This window comes from Leucoraja erinacea, chromosome 4 (genome assembly GCF_028641065.1).
Source record: "Leucoraja erinacea ecotype New England chromosome 4, Leri_hhj_1, whole genome shotgun sequence".
Lineage (NCBI taxonomy): Eukaryota > Metazoa > Chordata > Chondrichthyes > Rajiformes > Rajidae > Leucoraja > Leucoraja erinaceus.
The window spans coordinates 7,749,329-7,761,370 of NC_073380.1; the positions used below are offsets into that span (position 1 = coordinate 7,749,329).

Sequence of the window (12,042 nt, forward strand, 5' to 3'; positions counted from 1 at the left end):
GGGAACAATAAAATTCTCACTTACTGCAGCTTTAAATGCACATTAAACCAACAACACAACAAATACACATACAATAATCAATAATATAATAAATTATCATCAATACTGGGTAATCAGACCACAATAGTGCAAACCAAAGTACATTGTGCAAACTAACATAGCCCATAATTGCTAAGGTAGAGTTGTATTTAGGGTTTTGCAGTGTTGTTCAAGAGCTTGATGGTTGATGAGAAATAGCTGTTCTTGAACCTAGAGGTAACAGCTCTCAGGATCCTGTACCACCTTCCTGGTGGAAGCAGCAAGATCAAAATATGGCCAAGATGATTTGATATTAGTTGCCGTCTTGAGGTAGCTATTCCTGTTGATCTTTTCAATAATGGAGAGGTCGTGATGTACTAGGCGATGTCCCCCCTTTTCTGCAGGCTCCTTCATTCCTGGGTGTTTAAGTTTATTATTGTCATGTACTAAAATGTAGTGCAAAGCTTTTGTTTTGAATGCTGTCCAAACAGATATACCATATATAAATACAATCAAGTCAAACTCGAGTGCAATAGATTGTGCAAAGAGGTTATACAGAGTGCAGAATATAGCTTTTAGCATTGTAGTACATTGGTTCCACAGAGAAGTCCAATGTCCACAATGGGGTAAGGTGAATTAGACAGTACCCTAGCTTACGGAAGGACTGTTCAGAACTGCTATAACAGATGAGAAGAAGCTGTTTCTGAGTCTGGTGGTGCGTGCTTTCAAACTTCTGCACCTACTGCCGGAAGGAAGCAGGGAGAAAGAATGGCTGGAGTGAGACAAGTCTTTGATTATGTTTGCTGCTTTTCCGAGGCAGCGTGAAGTATAGATTAACTCAACGTTGGGGTGTCTGGTCTCTGCGATGGACTGCGCTAAATTGACAACTTGCTGTAATGTTTTGCGGTGTTTGGCAGAACTTTTCCTGAACCAAGCTATGATGCAACTCGCCAGTGCATCTGTGGTGCATCTGTAGAAGTGTATAGGAGACATGCCGGATTTTCTCAGTCTCCTCAAGAAGAGGAGCCTGCAGGACTTTAACATCGTGAGCTGATGATCCCTTTGCCAGGGATCGACCTTTGAGCTCCAACTGCGGGAGCCTGTGGATTTTAACACTGTGAAGCTCAAGGTCTCTGTGAAGCCGTGGGAGCTTCGATCGCCCCGACGCAGGGGGGGCTTCGACTGCCGGCTGTGGGAACTTTGATCGCCCCAATGGATGGTTTGACTGCCCCAACCACGGGAGAAAAATGAGGGAAGAAGATTAGACTTTACTGCCTTCCATCACAGTGAGGAATGTGGAATCTGCTGTGATGGATGTTTATGTTAACTTTTATGTACTTGTGTGTCTTGTTACTTTTTTTAGTACGACTGTATGGTAATATGAATATCACTGTACCTTAATTAGTAAATGTGACAATAAAATATCTTTGATGTAGAGTCGTTGGTGTGCTGCCTTGGCTATCTCATCAATGTGGTCAGTCCATGTCAGATCATTGGTTATATTAACGCCAAGGAACTTAACTCTCTCCATTTCCACTTTAGCACCATTGATGCTGATTGGGGCTTTACTTTGCCATGTCAATACAATACAATTTATTTGTGTCATTTGAACCTCATTGAGGTTCAAACGAAATTTGGTTTCTGCAGTCATACACACAAGAAAAAGAACCAAGACACAACACAATTTACACAAACATTCTCCTCCTCCTCACTGTGATGGAAGGCAAAGTCTTATCTCTCCCCTGCACTCCTCATTCTCCTCCCGATGTCAGAGTCAAAGCCCCCGGCGGGCAATGGTAAATAAGTCCCGCAGCCATTAAAGCCGCGCTGGGCGATGCAAGGCCGCGCTCCGGATCTTGGTGTTGGAGCCCCCGGCGGGCGCTAACAAGTCCCGCGGCCGTTAAAGCCACGCCAGGCGATGATGTAAGGCCCCGCTCCAGGTAATTTTCAACCCCGCAACTTGGGCGGGAGAAGTCGCCGTTGCGGAAGCCCCGAAAAGCAGTCTCCCAGCGGGGACCCGCGGGCTCCTGGTGTCACCGTCCCCCAGACCTGTGGTTGGAGCCTCTGAATTGCCGGGGTCGGGTCGCAGCCGCGCACCACCACAGCTCCATCTGCTCTGAACTCGGCCAGCTTCTGCGATGGTGGTGTTGATAACTAACTCCATCTTGTTGAAATAGATTATTGTCCTGAAATCATGTTACAATGTTTTCTATCTTGAGCTGCCGAACCAGGCTGCGGTACAACCAGTCAGCATGTGGTCAACCTGCAGAAATTCAATAGAATATACAGCGACATGCCGAATCTCCACAAACTGAGGTTTCTTTATGATTGCATCGGTTGGCTTGTCCCAAGACATTTTCACAGAGTGGCACACCCAGGAATTTGAAGCTGTTGACACACACTGCAGTGCTATCCCACTGATTAATTCAGGTTCATGGATCCTGGCCTTTCTCTTCCTGAAGACGACAATCAACTTGGAAGATCAAAATCATTGAGCGAGGAGGGGGAGCCATCTTGGGGAATGGCTGCTAACCAGCAGCCGTTCGTTCAATTCATTTAAAAAAAAAAGTTTTTAGTAAGTCCTGTGCTTCGTCTGTTGGAGAAATGGACTTTTTAATGTGGGGGGTAGGGGATAATTATACTTCTAGGTCCCTACCTGGTCGGTGAGGCAGCTTTTTCTCTGGGCTGCCCCGTCGACCCGTCCTCGTGGCCTACCAGCGGGCGTGGAGCGCCGTTTCCTGGCTGGGACTGCCCAGCACCTCGGCTTCGTTGGCGGCACAGCGCTGGAGCGCTATCGTGGAGCAGAGCGGGCGATGCCTTGCCTGGGTCGCCGCGCTGGATCGACGCGCTGGAGCTCCGGTGAGCTGTGACCGCTGAGATCAACACCTGCGTGTCTGCGGAGCGGGCGGCGCCGACTCTAACATCGGGAGCCTGGGAGCTCCAAACCAGCACGGCCTTGTCGGCTTCAGAAGCCGCGGCCGTTCCAGGTGCCCCAACCGCTGTGAGGACCCTCCCGACGCCGGGGCAACAGCACCCGGCCAGAACGGCCAGGAACACTGGGCCTCCGTAGAGGCAATTGTGGTGGCCTCAATAGGCCTGACTTTGGGTGAACTGGGGATGGGGACTGGACATTGTGCCTTCCCCCACAGTGGATACCACTGATTTTTTTTTTTTTGTGTGTAAGTTAATATGTTAGTCTGTGTCCAAGATGGCTGTCGGAAGGGAGAGTGGACGCTGGCGCGCTTTAGCTGCCGCTGCTCTCTCTTCACATTGTGTTTTTTGATTTTTTGTCTTTGGAGCGATTTCTGTCTTTAATTTGTGTACTGGTGATGTCCTTATTATTTATTTTACTCCGACTATATGTTTTTTCTCCTCTGTTAATTTCTGTAAGGTGTCCTTGAGACTTTGAAAGGTGCCTGAAAATAAAATGTATTATTATTATTGGTGTGGCACAATTCAATCAGGTTATCGATTTCCTCCCTGTACTTTGACTCTTTATTAGCTGTAATATGTTGAACAACAATGGTGTCGACAAACATAAAGATTTATCTATGTCTAAGATACCCCTGTGTTTTTGAGTAGAAAGTGTTGTTATCAATTCATACTGATTGAGGTCTGATGATGAGGAAGTCAAGGATATATTTGCATAGGTATGTGCAGAGACCTGGTTCTCTGACATTGTCAATAAGTTACGTGCATAGATACATAGACAGTAGATGCAGTAGGCCAGCACCACCATTCAATGTGATCATGGCTGACCATTCACAATCAGTACCCAGTTCGATGGAGGGGGCAGTTCTGATGGAAGGAGAGATGCTGTTCCACAGTGTAGGAGCTGCAACCACAAAGGCGTGGTCGCCCCTGAGCTTATGCTTAGACCGCGGGATGTTCAGTAACCCGAAGTCGGCCGATCTGAGGGACCTGGAGGTGGTATGGGTAAGCAGACTTTTGATGTAGGTGGGGGCAAGTCCGTTAAGGGCTTTGTAGACATAAAGAAGGTTCTTGAAATTTATTTGGAACCGCACAGGGAGCCAGTGGACAGAGGCCAGAATCGGAGTGATGTGCTCCCTTTTTCGGGTGCCCGTCAGGAGTCTCTGCGGCGTTTTGGACCAGTTGCAGGCGGGACAGGGAAGATTGCCTGATGCCAGTATAAAGGGAGTTGCAGTAATCGAGGCGGGAGGAGATAAATGTGTGGATGATTTTTTTGAGGTCATCAAACTGGAGGAATTGTTTTACTTTAGCTATCGTCCGAAGCTGGAAGAAGCTAGCTTTTACCACGGCATTGACTTGTTTGTCAAATTTCAATACTGAGTCAAATACCACGCCGAGGCTTTTGACATGAGGTTTGAGTAATGGGGTAAGGCTTCCAAGGCTGCCTGCTATCATTTTGATTGAGATGAGGGACCGAGAAGGATGACCTCAGACTTGCTCTCATTTAGTTGGAGGAAGTTCTGGGCCATCCAACACTTTATATCCTCGAGGCAGTGGATAATGTTAAGTAGATTTGATCGGTTTTTGGGCTTCAGGGGGAGATAGAGTTGTGTATCGTCTGCATAGCAATGGAAGGAAATGCTGTGCCCTTGAATGACTTGGCCTAAAGGGAGCATATACAGGGAGAAGAGAATGGGGCCAAGGATGGAACCTTGTGGAACCCCGCAGCAGAGGCTAGCTGGGGAGGAGAATGAGTTGCCTATGTTAGTAGAGAAATTCCTACCTTTGAGGTAGGAGATGAACCAGCTCAGGGCAGTGCCATCAATACCAACCCCATACTGGAGACGGTCAATTAGGATGGGTGGTCGACAGTATCAAATGCTGCGCTGAGGTTGAGAAGGAGCAGGATTGCACAGTCGCTGGAGTCAACGGTGAGCAGTAGTCATTATGTACCTTCAACAAGGCAGACTCTGTGCTGTGGTGTGCCCTGAAACCTGATTGGAAAGCCTCAGAGAACTTACTGGCGGTCGGGGAGGTTTACGTAGCGGGAGTAGCGAGCAGGGAGAAGGGATTTTGAGGGAGAGAAAGGCAGAGATGCATCAAATATGATTGCACTATGATCAGACAGACAGGCATCAATAATAATTTCTGTATTACAAATTGGGAGACCAGACGAAAGCACTAGGCCTAGTGTATGACCAAGCTTGTGCGTGGGTCCAGAGGTGAGTAGAGTCAGTTTGAAGGACTCGACCAGCTCTATCTAATTTTCTTTTGAATCAGCCTCCACTGCCTTCAGAGGCAGAGGAATTCCACAAATTCACAACTCTGTATGAAAAAGTTTCTCCTCATCTCAGTTCTAAATGGCCTACCCCTTATTCTTAAACTGTGGCCCCTGGTTCTGGACTCTCCCAACATGGGGAACATGTTTCCTGCATCTAGCTTGTTCAATCCTTTAATAATTTTATATGTTTCTAAGATATCCTCTCATCCTTTTAAATTCCAGTGAATACAAGCCCAGTCACTCCATTCTTTCATCATATGTCAGTCCCGCCACCCCGGGAATTAACCTCGTGAACCTACGCTGCACTCCCTCAATAGCAAAAATAGCCTCAATAGCCCTTCCTTAAATAGAGGAGATGATGTTTATCTTTATTAGTTTTGGAGATACAGCATGGAAACGGGTCCTACCAAGTTCCTGTTCATAATAGTTTTGTTATCTCACCAGGGGCAATTTACTGAGGTCAGTTAACCTTAACTCACATGAGTGTGGGATGTGGAAGGAAACTGGAGCATCCGGAGGAAACCGACGTGATCACAGGAAGAAGGTGCAAACTCTCCACAGACATCTCCCTAAGTCATGATCGAATGAGGGTTATACAACAGTGCCACATTACACTGAGCTGTAGAAGAGAGCCAGGGAGATTGCATTTGAGTCTGAAGAAGGGTCCCAACATGAAACGTTACCTGTCCAAGACCTCCAGAAATGCTGCCTGACCCATTAAGTTACTCCAGCACTTTGTTTTCCTCAATTCCAGCATCAGATGTTCCTTGTGGCTCCACTGCTCATCATTTGTGGCGTAGGTGAATTGTAATTGATCCAGGTTCTTACCAAGGCAAGAGTTGGTATGCATCATAACCAATTTCTGAAAGGTCTTCCTCACAATGGACGTCCCACTGCTGGTAGTCATTGAGGCATGTCACCTCTCACTTCTTGAGCACTGCTATTAAGGATGACCTATTGAAGCAGGTGGGGACCTCGTACTATTGTAGTGAGCGTTTGAAGATGTCCTTGAAACTGTATTCATTGAACCGCTCCAGGCACTTGCCGTGAGTAATTACTCGGGGTAGGCAGTCAGTTGGCTTTTAAAAAAAAAATCTTGAAAACCGCTCGTGCGCAGATTGTTCTCCTCTCCGTAAGCTGTCAGCTGGCTTTAAAAAAAAAAAATGTATTTAAACCGTGCATGCGCAGATTGTTCTCTTCTATGATGGGCACAGTCGACTTTTATAAAGTAATTTGTCTTCAAAGCCTTATCTCTTAATAAAGTATTTAAAAACATATAGCTCAAAGAAATCTACTTACCACATTTGTACACAAACTCAATTCTTCGCTTTGTTTCTTAAGATACTCTTAAGATAATGACAATCCATTTGGAAAAACCCGCCAAGAAACTTGCGCTGCGCATGTGCAGTACGCTGCGCAGCACATGCACGCAGTCCATGGTGCAAAGGCAGAATTTCAGCTGCCTTCATGGACCTTTGCTATTGAAGGCTTGAAGCAGTGTCGATGGCATGCGAGTTGCACATACTTTTGCGTGTTACATGTACTATGGATGAAATGCATGGGAGAATTATGCCTACCTAAGAGATTGATCTCTTAGGTAGGCATAATTCTTCCGTGTCTTTACTATTTATATTTAATAATTACCATTTTATAATTTTAGTCAGAGTGGGCACTGCGTACCTTGCCTACCCTGATGGCACGTGCCTGGTCTGCACATATTTTAAGAACACAGTTAGGTATGTCACTTGGGCCGGATGCTTTCCAAGGGCAGATGATTTGCAAGGGTTTTCACATTGTGAAAGGTCTTTCTGATGTCGACCAAAAAAAAAAACACAGTGTTGTTGTGTACTGTAGAGGCCCGTGAAGGTATAACGATGTATTCCCCTCCGAAGCAAGCATAGAAGGTACTCGGGTTGTCTGCGAGTGATGCACCACTGTCACTGGAGCTACTTATAGACAATGGGTGCCGGAGTAGGCCATTCAACCCTTCGAGCCAGCACCACCATTCAATGTGATAATGGCTGATCATCCCCAATCAGTACCCCGTTCCTGCCTTCTCCCCATATCCCCTGACTATTTTTAAGAGCCCTAACTAGCTCTCTCTTGAAAGCATCCAGAGAAGCTGCCTCAACTGCCCTCTGAGGCAGAGAATTCCACAGACTCGCCACTCTCTGTGAGAAAAAGTGTTTCCTCGTCTCTGTTCTAAATGGCTTACTCCTTATTCTTAAACTGGCCCCTTTTTCTGGACTCCCCCAACATTGGGAACATGTTTCCTGCCTCTAGCATGTCCAAACTCATAACAATTTTATATGTTTCAATGAGATACCCTCTCATCCTTCTAAACTCCAGAGTGTACAAGCCCAGCTGCTCCATTCTCTCAGCATATGACAATCCCGCCATCCCGGGAATTAACCTTGTAAACCGACGCTGCACTCCCTCCTTGCATGATGCAGTTTTATAGGACTAGAACTTTGGTCAGGCAAGGTCGTGCTGCAGCTTTATAGGAAGCTAAAAAATGGTTATCCTGCATTTGGAATATTTCATGCAGTTCTAGTCACCCCATTCCAGGTAGAATGTGATGGCTTTGCAAAGTGTGCACAGGATTTATTAAAATGATGCCTGGATTTGGAGGATATTGGTTAGAGGAAGGGGTTGGACAGACTTGGATTGTTTTCTTTGGAACATCTGAGGTTGCAGAAAGACCTGATACGAGTGTACCTTATACGAGGCATACTGAGGGTAGATAGTCAGAACCCTTTACCCAGGATGGTAAAATCAAATGCCAAGGAAAGCGTTATGGTGATAAGGGCAAACTTTAAAGGAGACGTGCGGAGCAAGATTTTTACACAGAAGGTGCTGAGTGCCTGGAAAATGCTACCAGGGATAATGGTCGACCCAGATATGATCGTGGGCATCGGATATATGGAATGCAGGAAATGGAAGGATATGGATTATGTGCAGGCAGATAAGAGGTGATCTTCGTACCGCTTTTGGCAGATATACTGGGCCAAAGGGCCTGTTAATGTGCAGTATTGTTCTATGTTCAACTTGCTTTCACCTTCTAGGAGTAGTGGCATGAAAGCCCTGCATAGAACAAAAGTGCCTCTTTGCCTTCTCAATGGCTCTTTTTGGTTGTACAGGACTTCTTATATGATCCTGATTCACAGGACTTAGAAACCAAAGATCTGGTCCTCATTAGTTTGCAGGCCTCCTCATTCATCCAAGGCTTCTGGTTTATGAACACTTGGATAGTCTTGGTAGGAACACAACACATTTCCTTAAGATCAAGACAAATTCAAATCTATCTATTGAATGATTAATCAAATTCTTTACATGTTCGGCTTCGAATGACACGACACAAAACAAATATTAGGAGACCCTGTTAATTGTTTCTTTGGAGAGGTTGAAGGTGCCACCAAGGCTTCAATTTCATCATAAAGTTTCCAGAACACTCTTTCAGGGGAAGTGGTTGAACTGATAGCAATGTTTAAGGGTCATTTAGACAGACACACGAACAGGCAGGGAATAGAGATGCAGCTCATGTGCAGGCAGAGGAAAGATTTGTATTGTATCTGGATTGGCGCAATCCTGGTGGGCCAAAGGCCTGTGGCTGTTCTATTTCATTTGCCAATTGGTCTTTTGTATGGCAATAAGAAAACATTTATTCTCTGCCCATTGTTAATAATCCATTAATTTTAAATTACCTATCCACCAGATTCGACAATATGTGATTACCTTCCACCGCTTTTACATCAAAATGAAGTTTCATGGAATGAAGAGAACTGGGTATGACTAATTCAATGTTGATATATACTGTAAATAGCGGTTTAACATTTTTAAAATAAAAAATCTGAAGGGTTGGGATTTGAGACCAAGCCTGAGGGAGTATAGCGACCGGAGGGGGGGGGGGGGGGGGGAGCTTTTGCATTTTTCAGCTTGAAATTGTGCAATCTGGTGCATACTGTAGCGAGTCTTTTAACTTTCACTTGGATGCAACATTTATGCTTCAAATTGGATTAGGTATGAATAAGGTTAGGCTAAATTACATTCCTAATAACATTCCACAGTAGAGCCATGAATGACAGTATATTCATGTACACCAATTGTATCCTACACGCCAGGGACAATTTAAGAAGTCAATTATCCTATAAACCTGCACTTCTTTTGGATGTGGGAAAACATGGAATATCCAGCACAAACCATGTGGTCATGAGAATGTACAAATCCTGAACAGACAGCACCCGTAGTCAGGATCAAATTTGAGTCTGTGGTGCTGCAAGGCAGCAACTCTACTGCTGTGCCACCATGCCACCCCATTAAATCATTTTTTCTGTAACATATTTATTATGGTGTCACGTCAATAAAGATGAACACATGATTCTGATTTCTGCCCTTAGTTGGATAACAGACCTCTCCAGTCATTGTGTTTTATGGCTGGTTTTCAACCTCTTCAGAAGGTCTCAACCTGAAACATCACCTATTCTTTCTCTCCAGAGGTGCTGCCTGTCCTGCTGAGTTATCCCAGCTTTTAGTGTTTATCTTCAGTTTAAACCACCATCTGCAGTTCCTTGCTACACTCTTTATTAAGTGAAACGGTAATGTTATTCACCTCAACCAAGTCTTTTCTTCACCTCTTGTTGCTGCAGAGAATCCCAGTTATCAAATCTTTCTTCAAAGTGATAAAAAAAAATTCCAGCCCTGCCAATATGTTCATAAATCACCCCTGGATCCTCTCCAGAGCAATTACACCCATTCGACAGTGTGCCATAGTCTTAGGGCATGGAAACAGGCCCTTCATCCCAACTTGTCCATGCAGATCAAGATGCCCCATCTAGTCCCATTTATCCGCATTTGGCCCATATCCCTTTAATCCTTGTGTGTGTAAGGGTGTGTGTTAGGTTGTGTGTGTGAAAGTGTGTGTCAGTGAAGCAGCAACAACACTGGGGAGGTGAGGGACAGTAATAGTGAGGGACAGGTCGGGCATCGGAGCGGAGCTATAGCCCGAGATTCATCCCCGTGGCTCCGGAGGAGGCACCGACGCCCCCACTCACCCGGTTTGCTCCTGGCTCCGGGCCGTGGTTAAACCTCCATGCGATGTAGACAGAGCGGCCGATGGACACAGAGCCGCCGGAGGTGAGGGTGGGAGGTGTGAGCGGTTCCTTGGGGGTGGGAAGCTGTGCTGGGACCACCGCTGTGTCTCACCTATCACACCATCTGCACGGGAATGTGAATGCAGGTGAGGCAGCATCTATAGAGCGGTGGACAAAAATGCTGGAGAAATGCTTGAGTCTGAAGAAGGGTCAAACTCAGACATAGATGCTGCCTCACCCGCTGAGTTTCTCCAGCATTTTTGTCCACATTGCCATTTTAAATAATGTATGATTGGAACCCGCCGACAGAAAACTAATCTCATTGATGAGTGTGACTTTATTTATTTATGTATTTAAAAAAAAGAAGTTTTTTTTGAGCGTGAGAACTTCTGTCATCAGCGTGAGAATTTCGTCAAATGCGTAAGTCTCACGCTCAAGGCGTAAGAGTTGGCAGCCCTGAATCATTATTAAAATGAGAAATGTTTGCTTGAGCTTTACAAACAGAAATAAGGAAAATATATTATAAACCATAAACATAAAGTTTAAAACTGGTGATTCAAATTTGGTCATGGTTATTTGATGAAATTCTGCAACTTGAGTGCAGAAAATTTAAATGCTTTGATCTGCAAAACTTGTAATTGCTGCTTCTTAAAATAGAAAATTTAAGACTGCAATCTGTGTTTGCAATCATATTAAACGGATGCTTATTAATTAACCTTAATTTAATGTGTATCAAAAATGTATTGGATTTTATTTCCTGGAACACTTTAGAACTGTAATTGTATGCGACATTTTGAAAAGATGAAACTGACCTCAGGCAGCTTGAGCTGTCAAAAGCCATCAGACTGGTCGACAGTGGGCCTCAGGACCTGTTTGTGGCCCAGTCTGCTTCAAAGAAAGGCCACACTGACAGGACTTCATGTTTGGAGCCTAGCAAGCAAAAAAAAATTATTGCAATTAGGGCATGACCACAGAGCACATGGCAGCTCCAGCACTATTTGCTTTGTTCTGTTCAATATTTTATCATTTGAATTTAAGGTGTTTCAACGCCTTGGATTCTTAATTTATTTTAACTATTGAAGAATCCTCAACCCCTAACTTTGTGGCAGTGTACCTCCCTCGGTGTCATAATTCACTTCATAATATTTTGTAGTGCAAAGATAAATTATGCATTATCATTATCTTTACACCAGATCTCTACAAACACAATCCCTACATTCTTTAAATTATGTAGCTATTTATGGAAACGGTAGATATAGTGGATCGTGGGAAATTTGAAATAAAAAAAAAGGAAAAAAAAGTCTGCAGAGATTGCAAGGACAAAAACTGGGATAGCTACATTGCAGCTGGAATAATGTACATGGCAGCAAAGCTTGCTCTTCATTTGGCACTTTTCATTCATGTATTGAGATTCTTGGTTGCCATGACACATCAAACATTTGTGGAGCTTGTTATGTTGGATGAATCTAGTTACATGCTGCATTCACACATGTGCAACAATAACTAATTATTAAGATCATTAACTTAAGCTTCTGTACCAACATTTAAAGTAGGAATAGATGACATGTGCGTCAAATTACAATTTACTGCTAAATATGCAAAGACCTTTTACACCAGTACCATATTTTTAAAATAAATATACAGGATGAGAAAGCACTCGATTTAAATCGTAAAGATTCCCTCAAAATGCATGGACACTTTTGATGCTCTCAATTTCTAGGG

At 44.4% G+C, this 12,042-nt stretch overlaps 1 protein-coding gene across 3 annotated transcripts in view; it reads left to right on the forward strand.

The window, feature by feature from the left end:
- Window positions 1-12,042, forward strand: part of gra (granulito) — a 58,679-nt gene that overhangs the window by 28,668 nt on the left and 17,969 nt on the right. For all 3 annotated transcript variants that reach the window (XM_055633619.1, XM_055633618.1, XM_055633617.1), the window contains one exon: window positions 8,946-9,016. In XM_055633619.1, the coding sequence (XP_055489594.1) occupies window positions 8,946-9,016 (71 nt within the window). The remainder of the gene's footprint in view (window positions 1-8,945; window positions 9,017-12,042) is intronic.